General features: G+C 38.4%; 1 protein-coding gene across 2 annotated transcripts in view; it reads left to right on the top strand.

Moving 5' to 3' along the window:
• KIF6 (kinesin family member 6) overlaps positions 1-22,804 on the top strand; it is a 419,445-nt gene that overhangs the window by 83,962 nt on the left and 312,679 nt on the right. For both annotated transcript variants that reach the window (XM_081246112.1, XM_081246111.1), the window contains exons 4-5: positions 4,947-5,094; positions 9,734-9,843. In XM_081246112.1, coding sequence (XP_081102238.1) covers positions 4,947-5,094; positions 9,734-9,843 — 258 coding nt within the window. The remainder of the gene's footprint in view (positions 1-4,946; positions 5,095-9,733; positions 9,844-22,804) is intronic.

The raw sequence follows: 22,804 nt of genomic DNA, 5'->3' as shown, positions 1-22,804 counted from the left end.
TTACTTTAAATGTTAGTGGATTAAATTCTCCAGTCAAAAGTCACAGAGTAGTTGAATGGATTAAAAAACAAGACCCGGGCTTCCCTGGTGGCGCAGTGGTTGAGAGTCCGCCTGCTGCTGCAGGGGCCACGGGTTCGTGCCCCGGTCCGGGAAGATCCCACATGCCGTGGAGTGGCTGGGCCTGTGAGCCATGGCCGCTGAGCCTGCGCGTCCGGAGCCTGTGCTCCGCAACGGGAGAGGCCACAACAGGGAGAGGCCTGCGTACCGCAAAAAAAAAAAAAAAAAAAAAAAAAAAGACCCAACTATATACTGCTGATAAGCGACTCAGTTCAGTTTTAAGGACACATGTAGACCTCAAGTGAAGGGATGGAAAAATATATTTCACACACATGGAAACCAAAAGAAAGCAAGAGTGTTCTTATATCAGACAAAGTAGACTTTAAACCAATAAATGTAACAAGAAACAAAGTTAATCATAATGATAAAAGAGTCAATTCATCATGAAGATATAATAATTGTAAATATATATGCATCCAACATCAGAGCACCTAAGCAAATGCTAACAGATCTGAAGGTGTAAGTAGACAATACAATAATAGTAGTGGAATTCAGTACCTCTCTCTCAACAATGGATAGATAATCCAGATGGAAGATCAATAAGAAAACATTGGATGTGAACTATACATTAGACCAAATGGACTTACCAGACCTATACAGAACATTCCTACCAACAGCAGCAGAATTCATTCTTCTCAAGCACACATGGAACAGTCTCCATGTGTGATCGATCATATATTAGGTCACCACAAAACCTTAGAATATCTAAGAACATTAATTATACCAAATATCTTTTCCAACCAAAATGGTATGAAACTAGAAATCGATAACAGGAGGAAAACTGGAAAATTCCTAAATGTGTGGAAATTAAACAACACACTCCTGAATAAACAAAGGGTCAAAGATGAAATCAAAAGAGGAATCTAAAAATAGCTTGAAAGAAACACAAATGGAAACACAACACACTAAAACTTATGTGATGCAACAAAAACAGTTCTAAGAGGGAAGTTTATAATTATAAATGCTTACATTAAGAAAAAGAAAGATTACAAATAACCTAACTTTAAAACTCAAGGAACTAGAAGAAGAACAAACTAAGCCCAAAGTTAGAAGATGGAAGGAAATAGAGATCAGAGCAGAAATGAGCAAAATAGAAACCAGAAAGACAATAGAAAAAAATCAATGAAATGAAAAGCTGTTTTTTTAAAAAAAGATAAACAAAATTGACAAACCTTTAGCTAGCCTAAGAGTAAAAGGTAGAATTCTCAAACAAAGTCAGAGATGAAAACAGAGACATAACAGCTGACATCACAGAAATACAAAGAATCATAAGAGACTACTGTGAACCTTAACATGCCAACAAATTGAATAACCTAGAAAAACATTTTTAGAAATATGCAGTGTAGCAAGACAGAATCATGAAGAAATAGAAACTTTGAACAGACCAATAACAGTAAAGAAATTGAATCAATAATCAGAAACCTTTCAACAAAGAAAATCCTGGGACCAGACGGTTTCACTAGTGAATTCTACCAGATATTTAAAAATTAACACCAATCCTTTTCAAACTCTTCTAAAAAAATTAGAGAGGAGGGAACATTCCCAAATTCATCTTACAAGGCCAGCATTACACTGATAACAAGCCAGACTAAGGATACCACAAAACTATAGACTAATATCCCTGTTGAATATAGATGCAAAACTTCTCAACAGAATACTAGCAAACTAAATTCAACAGCATATTAAAAGGATCATACACGATGTTCAAATAGGATTATCCCTGGAATGCAAGGATGATTTAACATATGCAAATCAATAAATGTGATACACCACAGTAATGGAATAGAAGATAAAAATCATTTGATCATCTCAATAGGTGCAGAAAAAGCATTTGACAGAATTCAACATTCTTTCATGATAAAAACTCTCAACTGAATTGAGTATAAAAAGAATGTACCTCAACATAATAAATGCCATATATAATAAAACCACAGCTAACATCATACTCAATGGTGAAAGCTTTAAAGCTTTCCCGCTAAAATCAGGAATAAGACAAGAGTGCCCACTTTTACCACTTCCATTCAACATAATACTGGAAGTCCAAGCCAGAGCAATTAGGCAAGGAAAAGAAATAAAAGCCATCCAAATTTGAGAGGGAGAAGTAAAATTGTCTCTGTTTGTAGATGATATGATCTTACATATAGAAAATCCTAAAGAATCCACCAAAAAACTGTTGGAACTAATCAACAAATTCCCTAAAGTTGCAGGATACAAAATGAAAATACAGAGATCAGTTGTGTTTCTATACACTAGCAACAAAATATCTGAAAAAGAAATAAAAAATACAATTTAATTTACAATAATGTCGAAACCAATAAAATAGTTAGAAATAAATTTAACCAAGGAGGTGAAAGATCTGTACACTGGAAATTACAAGACATTGAAGAGGAAATTGAAGAAGACACAAGTAAGTGGAAAGATATACCATGTTCATGGATCAGAAGAATTAATATTGTTAAAATGAACATACTACCTAGAGCCATCTATAGATCCAATGCAATCCCTATTAAAATTTCAATGGCATTTTTCACAAAAATAGAAAAAAAATCCTAAAATTTGTAAGGAACTACAAAAGAACTTGAGCAGCTGAAGCAATCCTGAGAAAGAACAAAGCTGGAGGCATCATGCCACCTGATTTCAAGAGAAGAAAAGGGAACCCTTGTACACTGTCAGTGGAAATGTAAGTTGGTGCAGCCACCATGGAAAACAGTATAAAGTTTCCTTAAAAAATTAAGAACAGAACTACCATATGATTTGGCAGTCCCACTTCTGGGTATACCTTCAGTATCTGTGGGGGATTGATTCCAGGACCCCTTGCATTTACCAAAATCCATGAATACTCAAGTCCCATATTTGGTTCTCTGTATCCTATGGGTTTCAAATCTGTGGATTCAACTAACCCTGGATGGAAATTTCAGTACATAGTTGGTTGAATTTGCAGGTGTGAAACTCTTGAATACAGAGGGCTGGTTGTATTTATTGAAAAAGAAAATCTATGTCAAAGTGGATCCACACAGTTCTAACCCAAGTTGTTCAAAGCTCAACTATATATCCAAAGGAAATGCAATCACTATCTCAAAGAGATATCTGCACTTCCAAGGCAATTGCCAAGGCATGGAAAAACTTGTGTCCATCTATGGATGAATGGATAAAGATGTGGTATATTTTCACAATGGAATATTATTCAGCTTTAAAAAAGAAGGAAATCCTGCCTTTTGTGACAACATAGATAGACCTTGAGAGCACTGTGCTAAGTGAAATAAGTCAGAGAAAGACAAATACTGTATGTTCTCACTTGTATATGGAATCTATAAAAACAAGCTCATAGAAATAGAGAGTACATGGGACTTCCCTGGTGGCGCAGTGGTTAAGAATCTGCCTGCCAATGCAGGGGACACGGGTTCAATCCTTGGTCTGGGAAGACCCCACATGCCGCAGAGCAACTAAGCCCATGTGCCACAACTACTGAGCCCATGCGCCACAACTACTGAAGCCCACGCACCGCAACTACGGAACCCACGCACTGCAGCTACTGAAACCCGCACGCTCTAGGGCCCATGTGCTGCAACTACTGAGCCCGCATGCTGCAACTACTGAAGCCTGTGCATCTAGAGCCCATGCTCTGCAACAAGAGACGCCACTGCAATGGGAAGCCTGTGCACTGCAACGAAGAGTAACCCCTGCTTACCACAACTAGAGAAAGCCTGCTCACAGCAACGAAGACCTAATGCAGCCAAAAATAAATGAAAAATAAATAAATAAAATTTTAAAAAAGAGAAAAAAGTAGAGAGCAGAATGGTGATTACCTGGGACTGTGAGGTAGAGGAAATGGGGGGATGTTGGCCAAAGGGTATAAACTTCCAGTTATAAGATGGGTAAGTTCTGGGCATCTAATATACAGCACAGTGACTATAGGTAACGGTACTGTATTATGTATTTACAAGTTGTTAAGAGAGTAAATCTTAAATGTTATCACCACAAAAAAGATAATTATCTGAGGTGATGGATATGTTGATGGATGTGTTAACTAAACTTATTGTGGTAATCATTTCACAATATATACATGTGTCAAATCATCACATTGCACACCTTAATCTTATATATGTTATATGTCAATTATATCTCAGTAAAGCTGGGAAAAAAGAGACATTAGATTAAAAAGTAAGGAGATTTTTATAGAGTTTGTAATAATATTTCAATTGGTTCATTAATTGTGACAAACGTACAATACTAGTGTAAGATATTAACAGTAGAGGAAACTAGTTGTGGGATATATGTGAACTCCCTGTACTATCTTTGCAACTTTTTTGTAAATATAAAAGAGTAGACTACATTTGACCCTTGAACAATGCAGGGGTTGGGGCACCAACCCTCCCCGCAGTTGAAAATCCAAGTATAGCTTTACAGCCATCCCCCTGTATCCATGGTTTTGCATCCGGGGATTCAACCAACTGAGGATCGTGTAGTACTGTATTATGTATTTAGTGAAGAAAATCTGCTTATGAGTGGACCCACACAGTTCAAACCCCGGTTGTTCAAGGGTCAATTGTATTCTAAAATAAAAATTTTATTGAAATAAAGAAAATATTTAAGATGACTGTATCCCATTTGAGTTACAGGTCCTCTCTCAGAAAAAAGGATTGATGTGCTGAGACTCCTAGATAAAAAATAATTTCTAGCTAGATAGTCACATACATAAATATTTCTATAGATATTTCTATAAATGTCTTTTCAGTAGTGTTGAATCAAGTTGCTCTTAGAATACTAGCCATTTAATACAAATGCAATTAGCCATTTTGATATTAAAAGTTTGCTATTTCTTTATGTAGTGTACTGGCAGGTTACAATGGTACCATCTTTGCATATGGACAAACAGGCAGCGGTAAGACATTCACCATCACAGGTGGGGCAGAGCGCTACAGTGACAGAGGCATTATCCCAAGGACACTGTCATACACTTTTGAGCAATTACAAAAGGTATGAAGCTTTAAGTTCATTTTATATTTGATATATTCAGCAGAAATTTATTGTGGGTGGAAAACTTATCATGACAGTTTTTTATATTATACCTAAATGAGAAAATATTATGTAGTAACTCTGGCGTTTACATTTGAGGAAAGTTTGGGATTTTGCTGAAGAGGTGAAAATCCAGAAGGTGCTTCTCATTAAAGGGGATGCTGCTTCAGCAAAGGCTCAAAGGGTGTTTGTTCTGATACACCCATGGAGGTTAAAACACATTTTACCAACTTTTATATTTGTCATTAAGAAATTGAAGAATATCCTTTTGCCAAAATGGACCTTTGTTTTAGCTACTAAAGCACTGAATAGGATAATGTGGTTGTACTTTTTCACACTTTTAATGGAAGCCCAGAGGAATTTACCACAGTAAAAATCCTATTGCAATTAATATTATTATAAAGAGGAGTTTCCTATCTATATTATATGCATCATTTATTGTGTGGTTCCAACTGCCTGTTGCTTTATCAGGATTTAATAGAACTAACAATGTAGGTATCTCTATCCCCATTTTATAGTTGGGAAGACTGAGTCTTGGGTTATATTTATTTTTCTCTGCATCCTCATAAGTAGCTGATCTGGAGCTTCCATCCCAGGTCTGTGTGATGCCAAACTCTGTGCTTTTTAACCACTACGTACCCTGCCTCTGGGTATCAGACTGGCTTTATTTTAATGGTTGTATTTAAACAAATTCTACATAATGAGTCACTTAACTTCTCTGGGTTTCAGTTCTGCCCTCTGTGAAAGTAGGGACTAAATTGTACTAGAGGATCTCCAGCGTCCCTACTAGTTCCAACAATTCTTTGGTTGTAGCAATTCTGTATAACAAATGTCCTAACTAGGTCAGTGTAACAGTCTTTCCAAAATATCTCAACTGTATGCTACTTGCATTCTGAGTTGCAAAGATGAGAAGTTGCTGATATCTGCATAATTCTAATTTCCACCCATAAAGTAGCAATTACCCATTAGTTCAGCTCATCACTCACTAGTTCAAACATGCCAGCTTTGCATGCCAGAAAATTTGGAAAAGCAAGGATAGCGTATAGTGTATATGTTGGATCCAAATCCTTTCTTTTCACTTACTCATTTATTTCTGACATTAGCTGTTCTGTTTTGTTCCCAGATTTCGGCAACTGGGAGTATAATTTCTAATAGTTTTTGTTGCTGTGGCCTAATGTGGGAGCGTGCTGTCTTGGGAAAATCATTGAAGTTGGTGCAGGCCAACCTGGTTCTAAGTGCACTACTTACAGGATGTGGCCTTGGGCAGTTCCTTAATGTCTCAGGCTTGTGGAGTAGCTGTGAGAGTTGAATATACTGTATTTAAAGATATTGTCCAGTTCCTGGCACATAGGAGATGCTCAAAAAGTGATAGTTATTACTATAGCCATTAATACCCATATATATATGCGTGTGGCCAAATGATTGCTGAACAATTTCAAAGAACCCTTTGAAACTCAGAACAAATGAAGCTAATCCCCCTGATTAAGTTAAACAGAATAAACAAATTATTTCCTAATAGAAAATCTATTTGTCTCTTTTTAAATTTTGTCTATGGTTACCAAAATACAGTTTTAAAGGTCTAAATATCTCCCAAGTACCTACCATCTGTTGGGTTCATTATTTTATATCTGTTTGTCATTGACATTACTCTAAACCCCATTTCATTCTGAATGATTCTAAATAACTTCTTGGTTTGGAGAGAGCCCATCAGATCAGCTTATAGCCAGGACAACTCCTTGTAGACGAACAGATTAACACAATGGGGCACAACACATTAGTTATAACCCTACTGAGCTATGGCGAAACAAGTCAGAGGCAACTTTGAAGTTCTTCATAAAGTGTGTCCTCATTGTTTAGCTGAAAAATGCTGACAGGTACTCAGATGCCCCCAGTTGATCGCTTTAGAGGACACATGGTGCCCTCCAGAATCCTTAAAGGAAACATTTGACTTATGCAACGTATTTATTTCAAGATAAACTAAGAACTAGTGCATACTGGGTCCTAAAATGCCCGTGAGTTTGATAGGAGCACATTTGCAAAGATTTTAAAAGAAGAAAATTGATTCCATTTATTTTAGAAATCACTGCTCATTATTTTTGAGTATTGTGAGGTTCATACTTGTTTGGGGGCAAGAGAAAAGGCTGTCTGCAGCAAACATGTGTGTTACATTACCGTCTGGCAGTCCTAAAGAGTAAAAAAGGAGTAATAAGGAAAGGTAGCTGCCACATAGCTCAGTGAATTTTAAGTGTGTATTCCAATAAAAGCCCAGAAAATGCAGAAGCCAGAGGAGCCAAAGGCATTATCCCTATCATCTCTGGGCAATGGACTTGCCATTTTCCTGACGTTTTATTATTTCTTCTAGTTTCTGAAAGAAGAGAGTTTCTCCACTGCTGATGAACGTAGAAGTTGGCTGTTCTTTTTGCCTTTCTCTTCCTTTCCTTTTGTATTCACATACTGAATTCTCTATTTGGAGGCTTTCAGAAATAATAATAAAAATAATAGTAACAGCAATAATAATAACATCAGCAACAGCAATGATTTATTGGTGCCTATTAGCAGGCCACACATTTTTGGTAGGATTTAAAATACAGAACCTTATTCCTCTGTCACAACAGTTCTGCCATATTCTAAAGGTTATTATCCCCAGTTTCATGATTAAACAACTGAGGTTAAGGGTGCAGGATCACTCAGTTATAAAGGCAGATCCAGTGTTCTAACCCAGTTTTGTCTGATGCTAAGATGAACTCATAAACGTATGCTAAAATCTCAAACCATAATCTGTGGAATATTTCACATATGTTCAGATAAGTTTTAGAAATACATTGTTTTAAACAGGATCTCAGGATGTTGCTGAGTGATTCCCCATGGGCTTTAATTTGCTCCGAGAATCTTTCAGAGATGAACAGTATGCATGCTGATCATGGAACACTTTTTTCCACAAGTATTTTAAGTAATATTTTAGGAAACACTGGATTAGACTAAAGGCCACTCAGAGTCTGTCTAGTATTTGTGGTCTCTGATTCCTGCACTAATTCAAGCTATAATCCCCCAAATTATGCTGATATGATGCCATTACTAAATGAGGATACTTTAGTAATGATAGACTGTTGATAGGTCTATCAATGTAATTGATAGACCGTTTGTCAGCATAAGCATCCAGAGTCACCCACATCAACAGGCTTTCTGGCATTTGGTTGGGAAAAACTTGATTAGTAAAGACTCAGTCCATGCCCTCACCTTCACAGAACACCAAACATGGAATTTCAGCTGTAGCTTGAGTGTTTTACTACAGTCATGTGCTGGCTGAGAGCTGCCTTAGTTTTTCATGTATTATTTCATTTTTATGAAATGGTAGTATCTTTATTTGGATAGTTTGAGACATTTTAGGACCAGAGAATCATATTCGTTTTAATCTGAAGAATGCCGAGGGAGTCGTTATCTAGTTTCTTCACCTTAATGAGTGTGGAAACAGAGGCCTGACTTGGTAGGGGCTCAGAGCTAGTATGACTAGCATTCCAGCTTTGGATTTGCAGGCCACTGTTCTCTCCTCCATCTCTGTGACTTGGTCTTCTCCTTCTTTGAATAACACCTGTCAAATGGATTGTCTTGGATATAGATGAGAATCCTTTCTGTGAATATCCACTCTGACAATCTGCCGACCTTCTTGCCCGAAGACACAAATATATTCTCCTCTTATCAGTAGCAAGACTCTAATATTTGCAGAAATGGAAGCATTTGTGTTTTGGGGGAAACAAGAAGCGCTATTATTGATATTTGGTATTGAAAAAGTGAGCTTGGAATTTTCTCGAGACCTGAAAAAATTCCCTGTTTTATTCCATCTCAGAGGGAGTGGGTCCTTTTTGTCTGTTGGCAGAACTGAGAGTAGGACCAGTCACCTTGACTTTTATCCTAATTACATTGATGCCTATATTATTGCATTTCAACAATGACCCACAGAAAATACCTCTCCCTAACCAACAGTTGGATATCCCTAATTTGCCACTTGGGCAAGGAAAATTAACCCAACAGGTAAGGTATAGGTAGTGAGCTGTTAATGTCCACTCTTACTGTTACCTGATTGATCTAAACTATTTATGTTCCCTGGAATTCACTTTCCATATCTATTTATTGTCTGTTATCTATTTGTCATTGGAAATTTGAATATTAGAAAAGTTAAAAAGGAATTATGATTGAAGATGGTAACTCTTTGGCTACTGAAATTTTTAAACTGAAGTAACAATTCTGTGTTCTGTTCTTTTTTCTGTCTGGAAAGTAAAAAATGGTGTGTTACACAGTTCTGCAACCAAGTTGGCTCATTTTAAGTGTATATTGACTTTTTATGTATAATGTGGAACTAATAAAAAATAACAGACTGAAGTTGCTTGTAATCATGGGTGTTGGCCATTGGGGGAAGAAAAAAAGCCTCATGCATATGGTAACTGGCAACTTGAAAGTGTCACGAACTGCAAATGTAAACCATACAAAGTGAGAGAGTGAAGGAGGGAAACTGTGAGGAAACTAGTGATAAATGTGTTCATCTTTCTCTAAGCCGAATCGTGATTTATAGCCATTTAATAATGTCTTTCTCTTTCCCAATCAGGACAGCAGCAAAATATATACAACGCACATTTCCTATTTGGAAATCTACAATGAATGTGGTTACGATCTATTGGATCCAAGACATGAAGCCTCCAGTTTGGAAGATTTGCCGTGAGTAGCAGAACAACAAAGAATGGGGGAAAATTACTTTCAGATGTTCCCTTCATTTGTTTTCTTTGAAACTTTGTAGGTTTCTGGTCTCAATCATAATTAACAAATACTGGATAACAGAATCGTTTTGCAATATAGTGGATATCTTTTTCAGTCACAACAAATAGACAGTAGTGATGGGACCCAAAACTGCTTGAAATCCATTTCTTGAGACAATCTTTTTTGGAGTCGGCACGAACAAATGCAGTGAATGATGTCGGAGAGCGGGCGCTGAGAGGACTGATGGGATTGTGACAGAACTACCTGGCTCTTGCCACGTGCACCCCTTTTACTCCTCTAGTGGTGGCCTTTCTCTGAAGAAGGTACTCAAATTAGCAGTAAAAGAATCTGAAAGAGAGAAAATAAAACGCTAAGTGTTCCCCAAACGCTTCTCTGCTGTTATTGACTAATGTTGACACGCATTTGCTCAGATTGCCACTGACGGTTTCATAACTGAAATGTAAATAGAGTCTTCAGAGCTTATCTCTTAATGGAATAGGTTACTCTGCAAGCATGTGTATAACATTAGTCGCTGCTTGTTTGAATATTTGCCTAAATTATACATATATTCATTAGTAACAACTCATATACTTTTGTCCAGACATCTTCAGAATGCTGGTAGAGCCAAGAAAATGCATTGTAATAGTTTTCTTAGTAAATATTCTAAAGCAGTTTCAAGTATAGATGAATCCTCTACCAAAACGGTCAACAACCATTTGCTTAGTTTAATTTGCAAAGGAAACAAGAAGAGAGAATAAAGAAAATAGGTTATATAACCTTTATATACATTCTTCTGTTAATGTTAAGAGTTTTTACATCTCATCTTTTTTATGCTAACAGTATTTACTAGAGGGAGTTAGAAAAGGGGATTATTGTTGGCACTCTTAATATGTGTATAAAAGTTAAGAGAAAGGAAAGATTACTGACTCCATGGAAGAAACTGATTTTAAAGAAGCTATTGGAAATAACTTTATGAAAAGGAAGCACTTTCCTCATAGGAAGGATAGAAACAGCAGCATTAAATACATAAAGGCCATGTGTTGAGGAGTCATGTGAAGTAAAAGCAGAAAGGCCAACTGAAGCCAGCTTTTTTAAAAAAAATTAGTTAATTAATTAATTTATTTTTGGCTGTGTTGGGTCTTCGTTTCTGTGCGAGGGCTTTCTCTAGCTGTGGCGAGCGGGGGCCGCTCTTCATCACGGTGCGCGGGCCTCTCACTGTCGCGGCCTCTCTTGTGGAGCACAGGCTCCAGACGCTCAGGATCAGTAGTTGTGGCTCATGGGCCTAGTTGTTCTGCAGCATGTGGGATCTTCCCAGACCAGGGCTCGAACCCGTGTCCCCTGCATTGGCAGGCAGATCCTCAACCACTGCGCCACCAGGGAAGCCCCTGAAGCCAGCTTTTGAGGGATTTGAATGACAGGCTTTTGGTGTGAGATTGGTCTTCATTCTAATAGGCTTCTTATTTAGTTTTCTAGCCTCCAGTCTAACCTGTATACCTCTAGGCTAACCTTTGTTTAAAATCATTTTTAACAAGTTATATCTACACGGAAGAGCTTGATAGCTTGTTTAGTAATAATCCAGAAATGAAGAGCTTGGCTATGATGAACATGGAGGAGAGAGATATCTGAGGGATATGCAATAAATAAATAGAAAGAAGGGAAGGAAGGAAGGAAGAGAGAGAGGGAGAAAGATAGGAAAGGAAAAAAAGAAAGACTGAAAGAAAGATTATGCCTAGCACCTTGGACTTGATTGGTTTTGCAAAGAAGGTGAATCACAGCAAGTTGCTGCTCTAGTCGTTTTACTGACTGAGGAGACGAAGCTCAGAGAGGTAGGACTTGCCCAGGGTTTCAAAACTAATTGGTTAATGGTAGAACAAGGATTAAAACCAGATACTCGGGCTTCCCTGGTGGCGCAGTGGTTGAGAGTCCGCCTGCCGATGCAGGGGACATGGGTTCGTGCCCCGGTCCGGGAGGATCCCACATGCCGCGGAGCGGCTGGGCCCGTGAGCCATGGCCGCTGAGCCTGCACGTCCGGAGCCTGTGCTCCTCAACGGGAGAGGCCACAACAGTGAGAGGCCCGCATAGCGCAAAAAAAAAAAAAAAAAAAAAAAAAAAAACCAGATACTCTCACTCTCATGCCAGAATAGCAAAAATAGCTTCAAGGTTTTACCACGGGGACCTAGAGAATTAAGGAGTCATTGACCTAAAAGGGAGATTTCCATTAGAAAACTTGAGTGGGTGGTGGTGATGCATTTCACATATATAATTGGGTGTCTGAGAATACTGCACCAGATGTTTACATTTACATACATTGCTCAGAGGAAAGAAGTATGCCTTAATTGCATTGGTAATCTCTCTTCCACCTATGCCAAAGTAAGTCCTTAATATTTTTAGAAAATATCTGTTCAATTGAAACTGTGACGGAGACTTTCTGAAGATGAGAGTGTAAAGGGAGAGCAACATGAGCCCTGTGAGCCTGAGTCTAATTGATATAATTAGGTGCAGCCTAACTATGGGAAGAGAAAAGTCCTTTGACCTCTAAGAGAGGTAGTGTGATATAGAGAAAAGAGCACTTGATTAGAAGTCAGGAAATTTGGGTTCTAGCCCCAAACCTGCAATCTTAGATAATTTTTTTTCACTTTTCTGGGTTTCTTTTTGTGTGTAAAATGTGGACATTGAATTATATAATATTTAACAACCATCCAACCTCCAATGTCTAGAGTTCAAAGATTAGGATAGGATTTATTTGGTGGCTCTTCTCCCCTTCACAAAAGAATAAGAAGTGATCTAGATATTTTCTATTGTCCTGCTAGAAATAGCCTTAAGCCACTTTTTTTTTTTAACATCTTTATTGGAGTGTAATTGCTTTACAATTGTGTGTTAGTTTCGGCTGTATAACAAAGTGAATCAGCTATACATATATCCCCATATCTCTTCCCTCTTGTGTCTCCCGCCCTCCCACCCCCCCCATCCCACCCCACTAGCTGATCACAAAGCACCAAGCTGATCTCCCTGTGCTATTCGGCTGCTTCCCACTAGCTATCTATTTTACGTTTGGTAGTGTGTATAAGTCCATGCCACTCTCTCACTTCATCACAGCTTACTCTTCCCCCTCCCCATTTCCTCAAGTTCATTCTCTACATCTGCATCTTTATTCCTGTCCTGCCCCTACGTTCATCATAACCTTTTTTTTTAAATTCCATATATATGTGTTAGCATATGGTATTTGTTTTTCTCTTTCTGACTTACTTCACTCTGTATGACAGACTCTGGGTGCATCCTCCTCACTACAAATAATTCAATTTTGTTTCTTTTTATGGCTGAGTAATATTCCATTGTATATATGTGCCACATCTTCTTTATCCATTCATCTGTCGATGGACACTTAGGTTGCTTCCATGTCCTGGCCACTGTAAATAGAGCTGCAATGAACATTGTGGAACATGACTCTTTTTGAATTATGGTTTTCTCAGGGTATATGCCTAGTAATGGGATTGCTGGGTCATATGGTAGTTCTATTTTTAGTTTTTTAAGGAAATTCCATACTGCTCTCCATAGTGGCTGTATCAATTTACATTCTCACCAACAGTGCAAGAGGTTTCCCTTTTCTCCACACCCTCTCCAGCATTTATTGTTTGTAGATTTTTCATGATGGCCATTCTGACTGGTGTGAGGTGATACCTCATTGTAGTTTTGATTTGCATTACTCTAATGATTAGTGATGTTGAACATCCTTTCATGGGTTTGTTGGCAATCTCTGTATATCTTCTTTGGAGAAATGTCTATTTAGGTCTTCTGCCCATTTTTGGGTTGGGTTGTTTGTTTTTTTGATATTGAACTGCATGAGCTGCTTGTAAATTTTGGAAATTAATCTGTTGTCAGTGGCTTCATTTGCAAATATTTTCTCCCATTCTGAGAGCTGTCTTTTCATCTGGTTTATGGTCCCATTTGTTTATTTTTGTTTTTATTTCCATTTCTCTAGGAGGTGGGTCAGAAAGGATCTTGTGATTTATATCATAGAGTGTTCTGCCTATGTTTTCCTCTAAGGGTTTTATAGTGTCTGCCCTTACATTTAGGTCTTTAATTCATTTTGAGTTTATTTTTGTGTATGGTGTTAGGAGGTGTTCTAATTTCATTCTTTTACATGTAGCTGTCCAGTTTTCCCAACACTACTTATTAAAGAGGCTGTCTTTTCTCCATTGTATATTCTTGCCTCCTTTATCAAAAATAAGGTGATCATATGTGCGTGGGTTTATCTCTGGGCTTTCTATCCTGTTCCATTGATCTATATTTCTGTTTTTGTGCCAGTACCCTACTGTCTTGATTACTGTAGCTTTGTAGTATTGTCTGAGGTCTGGGAGCCAGATTCCTCCAGCTCTGTTTTTCTTTCTCAAGATTGCTTTGGGTATTCAGTGTCTTTTGTGTTTCCATACAAATTGTGAAATTTTTTGTTCTAGTTCTGTGAAAAATGCCATTGGTAGTTTGATAGGGACTGCACTGAATCTGTAGATTGCTTTGGGTAGTATAGTCATTTTCACAATGTTGATTCTTCCAATCCAAGAGTATGGTATATCTCCCCATCTGTTTGGATCATCTTTAATTTCTCTCATCAGTGTCTTATAGTTTTCTGCATACAAGTCTTTTGTCTCCTAGGTAGGTTTTTTCCTAGGTATTTTATTCTTTTTATTGCAATGGTAAATGGGAGTGTTTCTTTAATTTCTCTTTCAGATTTTTCATCATTAATGTATAGGAATGCAAGAGATTTCTGTGCATTAATTTTGTATCCTGCTACTTTACCAGATTCATTGATTAGCTCTAGTAGTTTTCTGGTAGCATCTTTAGGATTCTCTATGTATAGTATCATGTCATCTGCAGACAGTGACAGCTTTACTTCTTCTTTTCTGATTTGGATTCCTTTTATTTCTTTTTCTTCTCTGATTGCTGTGGCTAAAACTTCCAAAACTATGTTGAATAATAGTGGTGAGAGTGGGCACCCTTGTCCTGTTCCTGATCTTAGTGGAAATGGTTTCCCTTTTCACCATTGAGAAAAATGTTGACTGTGGGTTTGTCATATATGGCGTTTATTATGTTGAGGTAAATTCCCTCTGTGCCTACTTTCTGGAGGGTTTTTATCATAAATGGGTGTTGAATCTTGTCAAAAGCTTTTTCTTCATCTATTGAGATGATCATATGGTTTTTTCCTTCAATTTGTTAATTTGGTGTATCACATTGATTTGTGTATATTGAAGAATCCTTACATTCCTGAGATAAACCCCACTTGATCATGGTGTGTGATTCTTTTAATGTGCTGTTGGATTCTCTTTGCTAGTAATTTGTTGAGGATTTTTGCATCTATATCCATCAGTGATATTGGCTTGTAGTCTTTGTGACATCTTTGTCTGGTTTTGGTATCAGGGTGACGGTGGCCTCGTAGAATGAGTTTGGGAGTGTTCCTCCCTCTGCTCTATTTTGGAAGAGTTTGAGAAGGATAGGTGTTAGCTCTTCTTTAAATGTTTGATAGAAACCACCTGTGAAGCCATCTGGTCCTGGGCATTTGTTTGTTGGAAAATTTTTAATCACAGTTTCAATTTCAGTGCTTGTGATTGGTCTGTTTATATTTTCTATTTCTTCCTGGTTCAGGCTCAAAAGGTTGTACTTTTCTAAGAGTTTTTCCGTTTCTTCCAGGTTGTCCATTTTATTGGCATAGAGTTGCTTGTAGTAATCTCTCACGATCCTTTGTATTTCTTTTTTTTTTTTTAAATTTCAAACTTATTTATTTATTTTTTTAGTTTCTGCCTTATAACAAAGTGAATCAGTCATACATATACATCTGTTCCCACATCCCTTCCCTCTTGCGTCTCCCTCCCTCCCACCCTCCCTATCCCACCCCTCCAGGTGGTCACAAAGCACCGAGCTGATCTCCCTGTGCTATGCGGCTGCATAGATCCTTTGTATTTCTGCAGTGTCAGTTGTTACTTCTCCTTTTTCATTTTTAATTCTATTGATTTGAGTCTTCTCCCTTTTTTACTTGATGAGTCTGGTGAACGGTTTATCAATTTTGTTTATCTTCTCAAAGAACCATCTTTTACTTTTATTGATCTTTGCTGTTGTTCCCTTCATTTCTTTTTCATTTATTTCTGATCTGATCTTTATGATTTCTTTCCTTCTGCTAACTTTGGGTTCTTATTGTTCTTCTTTATCTAATTGCTTTAGGTGTAAGGTTAGGTTGTTTATTTGAGATGTTTCTTGTTTCTTGAGGTAGGATTGTATTGCTATAAACTTCCCTCTTAGAACTGCTTTTGCTGCATCCCATAGGTTTTGGGTCGTCGTGTTTTCATTGTCGTTTGTTTCTAGGTATTTTTTTATTTCCTTTTTGATCTCTTCAGTGATCTCTTGGTTATTAAGTAGTGTATCATTTAGCCTCCCTGTGTTTGTATTTTTTACAGATTTTTTTTCTGTAACTGATATCTACTCTCATAGCATTGTGGTTAGAAAAGATTCTTTATACGATTTCAATTTTCTTAAATTTACCAAGGCTTGATTTGTGACCCAAGACATGATCTATCCTGGAGAATGTTCCATGAGCACTTGAGAAGCAAGTGTATTCTGTTGTTTTTGGATGTAATGTCCTATAAATATCAATTAAGTCCATCTTGTTTAATGTATCATTTAAAGCTTGTGTTTCCTTATTTATTTTCTGTTTGGATGATCTGTCCACTGGTGAAATTAGGGTATTAAAGTCCCCTACTATGATTGTGTTACTGTAGATTTCTCCTTTTATGACTGCTAGCATATATTGAGGTGCTGTTTGCCTTATGTATTGAGGTGCTCCTATGTTGGGTGCATAAATATTTACAATTGTTATATCTTCTTCTTGGATTGATCCTTTGATCATTATGTAGTGTCCTTCTTTGTCTCTTGTAATGGTCTTTATTTTAAAATCTATTTTGTCTGATATGAGAATTGCTACTCCAGCTTTCTTTTGATTTCCATTTGCATGGAATATCTTTTTCCATCCCCTCACTTTCAGTCTGTATCACGGGACCCTGGCAGTGGCGGGCTGCACAGGCTCCCAGGAGGGGTGGTGTGGATAGTGATCTGTCCTTGCACACAGGCTTTTTGGTGGCTGCAGCAGCAGCCTTAGCATTTCATGCCTGTCTCTGGGGTCCGCACTGATAGCCGTGGCTCGCGCCTGTCTCTGGAGCTTGTTTAGGCAGTGCTCTTAATCCCCTCTCCTCGCTCATCCTGGAACAATGGTCTCTTCCCTCTTATGCAGTTCCAGACTTTTTCCCAGACTCCCTCCCGGCTAGCTGTGATGCACTAGCCCCCTTCAGGCTGTGTTCATACAGCCAACCACAGTCCTGTCCCTGGGGTCTGAGCTCTGGAGCCGGAACCTCAGCTCCCAGCCCCCACCAGCCCTGGTGGGTGAGCAGAGAAGCCTCTCGGCTGGTGAGCGCTGGTTGGCACCGATCCTCTGTGCGGGCATCTCTCCGCTGTGCCCTCTGCACCCCTGTTGCTGCGCTCTCCTCTGTGGCTCAGAAGCTTCCCTCCCCACCCACCCCTGTCTCTGCCAGTGAAGGGGCTTCTAGCGTGTGGAAACCTTTCCTCCTTCACAGCTCCCTCCCAGAGGTGCAGGTCCCATCCCTATTCTTTTGTCTCTGTTTTTTCTTTTTTCTTTTGCCCTACTCAGGTACGTGGGGAGTTTCTTGCCTTTTTGTAAGTCTGAGGTCTTCTGCCAGCATTCAGTAGGTGTTCTGTAGGCGTTGTTCCACATGTAGATGTATTTCTGATGTATTTGTGGGGAAGAAGGTGATCTCCACGTCTCACTCCTCCACCATCTTGAATCGGGCACCTTAAGCCTCTTGAGAGCAAGGACAAAGCCTTAATTCACTGTGTGTCTCTGCATTTTCCAGTGTGCCTGGCATTTAGTAGTGGTTCTCAATGTTGGTCAGATTGTCTCTAGAGCTGGTGCCAGCTTTCTGTCTTAAACTACTCCTCCTTCTTTAGTAGCTTTGTCCTCTTGTTGGAGAATGAGTTCACTGACTCAAGTCAGAAGTGCCCTCAGTTACAAAACAGATGTTTTCAATGAACTACCACACACACACACACACACACACACACACACACACACACATACAAAAGCGGTTTGAAAGATTTCTTAGCTTACATTTCAGACTATAATTACATGACAACAAATCTCATTAAAAATAAAAATGAGAAGATTCTCATTAAGAAAAAAGATTCCCATATGTCAGGACTATGGCCTGTTTACTTTATATATATTCAATAGCTTAAAATTCCAAAACAACTCAAGAGCTGCATAGTCTTTTGGTATGGGGATAATGGGATTTGACTGGTATTGAGTCTGCTAGTTTTCTGGGATTTTAGAGGATTTGCCTTTCATTAAGGTATAAAGCAATTCTTTATAATGGGGTGCAACTTTTGCTATACCTGGATTGGATTAAGAGTATGCACTGTTAATCTGGTTTCACACACTTTTGAACTGGGACAAGCTCTCACTCTGAAATCCTATCAGTTAGGTTGACTGGCTTTATTTGTTGTGAGCTGGAAAGTCCTAAGCACTCTGAATACCATCCAAAAGCAGTAGGCAAAATGTCTGTTGACCTTGGTTCTCTCCTGCAGTCATCGATTTGAGGGACAATGACAATATACACATTTGATTCCTTCCACATTCTTAAACTTGGCTTAACCATGTAAAATGGAATTCAAGGTCATTTTGATATTGTACAATAATAGCCTCGGTAACAGGTTCCTTACCACTGAGCAACACAGCTTCCCCCAAATCACATGATGGATGCTCTTGTTTTTCCCACATGTACTCTGCCTTTTCTGTTTCTTCTTCTCTTATATTCTAATGAGTTCTACCTCTCTGCCCTTGCAGAAGTGTATGCCTATTGACTACCTGTAGACTTTGTATACATGCTGTCAGGGCACCAAGCTAAAGTCAGTCACTTTTTGCAACTATTGCTCTAGTCATTTGGCAATAAGTTTTTAGATACAAGACCAAAGCATGATCTGTGAAAGAAAAAATACATAAGTTGAATTCATTAAAATTCAAAACATCTGCTCTCTGAAAGACACTGTCAATAGAATAAAAAGACAAACCAGAGACTTAGGGAAAATATTTCCAAACACATATCTGATAAAGGACTTGTATCCAACACATTCAAAGAACTCTTAAAACTCAACAAGAAAACAACTCAATTAAGAAATGAGAAAAAGATCTGAAGAGACACCTCACTGAAGAAGATATGTAGATGGTAAATAATTATATGAAAAGATGCTCAACATCTTCTGTCATTAAAGAATTGTAGTTAAAACAGAAGATACCACTACACACCTTTTAAAATTTTTAAACTGGCAATACCAAATGCTAACAAGAATGCAGAACAACTGGAACTCTCATTCATTGCTGGTGGGAATGCAAAATGGTACAGCCACTTTGGAAGACAGTTTCCAATTTCTTACAAAACTAAGTATAGTCTTACCATATGATCTAGCAGTCATACTCCTAGGTATTTAACTGAGCTGAAAATTTTAACAGCACAAAAACCTACCCACAAATGGTTATACCAGCCTTATTCATAATTGCCAAAAAACCAAAAGCAACCAATATATCCCTCAATAGGCAAATAGAAAACAAACCATGGTATATCCATGCAGTGGAATATTATTTGGCAATAAAAAGAAATGAGCTACTAAACCACAGAAAGACATGGAGGAACCTTAAATGCATATTGCTAAGTGCAAAAGCCAGTATGAAAAATCTATACACTATACGATTCCAACTGTATGACATTCTGGAAAAGGCAGAATTATTGATACAGTAAAAGATCAGTGGTCGCCAGTGGTTGAAGAGGGTTGCCAGGAATAGAGGGATGAATAGGTGAAGCACAGAGGATTTGGGGGCAGTGAAACTATTATATATGATACTGTAATGGTGGGTTCATAACTTCATGCATTTGTCAAAACCCATAGAATTTACAACACAGAGTGAACCCCGATGTAAACTATGGATGTTTAAGTTTAATAAAACAGCAATTACAAAAAGGAATGAACTATTGATACACTTAACAACTTGGATGAATCTCCAGGGAACTATGCTGAGTGAAAAAAGCCAATCCCAAAAGGTAATATGCTTTGTGATTTCAATTTTGTAATATTCATTAAATGGCAGAATTAGAGAAGTAGATAACAGATTAGTGGTTGACAGGAGTTAGGGAGGGAAGTAGGAATGGTTATATGAGTCCAGTGATGGATCCTTGTAGTGAAGGAGTCTTCTGTATCTCAACTGTGGCTGCAGATACACACAACTATCAAAATGCATAGAACTAAAGCACATACACACACGTGAGCATAAGCAAAACTGGGACATCTGAACTAAATCAGTGGATTGCATCAATGCCAATGTCCTTGCTGTGATATTTTAATATCATTTTACAAGATGTTACCATTGGGAAAAACCGGGTAATGGGTACATGGGATCTCTCTGCATTATTTCTTACAGCTGCATGTAAATATACAATTATCACAAAAAATAATTTTAATTTAAAACAGTAAGTGGCTATATTTTTATCTATAGACATATATATGCATATACACACGTGTGTGTTAAAGCTATTCTGCATTTAGTAATTTAAATGAAAATAGAACTTCTACTTTTGAAAGCTCATTATGTCATATGCTATAAAGGGAATATAGTTAGAATCTAAGTATGTCTCATGAAGTAAAACAGTATAACTACTGGTCTTAACCATAGGGAAAATAGTCACCTTACTTTAGTATAATTTTAGTATTCCTAAATAGGGATGCATATTCCATTTAAGGTTCCAAAGACAGTCATGGTTATTACTGTTTTAAAAAAAAGTCAGTAAAATCTAGTGTTCAGTATTGAAATCTTGTCTGTGTTGTGATTTTTAAATAATTTGTCATCAAAGGAGAAAAAGTTGACAGATGTTAAATTTAATTCACCATATTTCTAAGACCTACTGGATATAAAACACTGCTAAGTGACATAGGAGTTACAGAAGTGTCTGCATTCCTGGCTTATAGCCTAGTCATGTGGAATCACTCATGTATTTAGCAAACATTTATTGAGGTCCAACTTGGTTCCACACACTATGCTAGGCACTGAGCTTACTAACATAGTCTTTGCCTTCCTGGAACTCATAGCACAGTGGATAAAAATAGTACAAAATAGCATAAAGTAGAATATGAAAATCATAAGAGAGGTGCAAAGAATGACAAGGGCTTAAAGGAGAAAGAAATCACATCAGGTCAAGCAAACAGGAAAGGACTCATAGAGAAGATGGCGTGTGAAATAGCCCTTGAGGGAAGGGCTAGGACTTGGAGCAGTGAAGTGTGGCATTCACGTGGAAACAAAGGTAGGGAAGTTGCAAAGCGTAGAGCTTGTTCTGTGACAGTTAATAAATCTGTTCAGCAGGCACCCAGTAAGGGAGTAGGTGAGAACATTAAGATTGGAAAGGTATGAAAGCAAGGATTTGGCAGACAAGATCTAGCCCTTGGAGATTTTTATTCCAGGGCACAGCATGACTGGAACTACCTTTCAGGAAGAAAAATCAGTCAGTAGTGTACAGGACAGGAATGAGATGGATGGAGGTCAGAGTGAGCCCAGAGCATTGTGGGAAGTTATTAGGACCATTCAGGTGGCAGTGGGAGAAAGGAGGGGCAAAATTGGAAGATGTTATAATCCGGTGGCTCTAAATTTAACTATGTGTAAGAAGCACCTGGAATGACTGTTAAAAATGCAGATTCCTGGCCTCCACCTCCAGAAGATTCAATTATGTTTGAATAAGCATCCCAGGTGCTTCTAACGCAGGTGGTCTGCCTTAATCCCTTCACTCATCCACCTGGGGAAAGTTTTTTTTAGAGGTACCAGGGAAAACCTCTCATTTAAGGAAGTGAGTATCATTGTTACAGAGTCTAAGCTCGTACTGCTCGCCAATAATTGCGAGACGAGTTATCGGGGCAAGGAATAATGACTTTATTCGGAAAGCCGGCAAACCGAGAAGATAGTGGGCTCATGCCCCAAAGAACCGTCCTGCCTGAGTTAGAGTTCAGGCTCCTTTTATACTAAAAGGGGAGGGAGTAAAGTCTAACACTTCCTGATTCCCATCAGCCTCCGGAGGAGATGTGTTAATTTCTTCCTCCCTGCAGTCATTCATGGGTGGGTCTGGTCAGGATGTTTCCTGTGAGCTAAACAAAGGTATTTTAGCGTAATGCTCATTACCTGGGAAGCAGGGTTCCCGGAGATGGGCCATTATGTATACTTTAAGCTTATAGGCAACATCCCTTTAGTGATTAACTTGTAGTAGAATACAAAAGCTTCTTCCCTGTTACTTCATAATACATGATTTATGGGTGACCAAACTAAGGGTCACATAGATTGTGTGATATTTCCCCAAAATTCCGTGTCTGCCAAGAGACAGGATATCAACCTCGGTCAGTCAAACATTAGAGCTGGAGGTGATGGTGCTCTTGCCTGGAAGATCCGTTTTTATCCTGGTTTTCCATCTGAGCTCTGAGCCGACTGTGGTTTCTGGGCTTCTTCAGGCCCTGGGAGCCTCTTGTGTGAACCAAAGCTTTGAGTCCAGTGCAGCTCTGTCTGTTGTGTGTCAGACACTCTGCAAGGCTGAGAGTATCTGTTCCTGACCTCAAAGGTCTCTCATCTAGTAGAACAGACTCATAAACTGATCATTTTCATCTTACATAGTAAGTGGCAAGATGCCTTGGGTTCTCTGAGGACACTGATTTGAACCTGGGGTTCGGAGAAGACTAGAGGAAAACTCTGCCACATTACAGTCTCCAACCTCACGTGCGCCCTCAGCCTGCTAAGCAATATCTTCATGTTCCCAGAACTTTTTCTCTCACGCCTCACAATAAT

This window comes from Mesoplodon bidens (assembly GCF_964165515.1).
Source record: "Mesoplodon bidens genome assembly, chromosome: 10".
Taxonomy (NCBI): domain Eukaryota; kingdom Metazoa; phylum Chordata; class Mammalia; order Artiodactyla; family Ziphiidae; genus Mesoplodon; species Mesoplodon bidens.
This window is presented reverse-complemented; position numbering and strand designations above follow the sequence as displayed.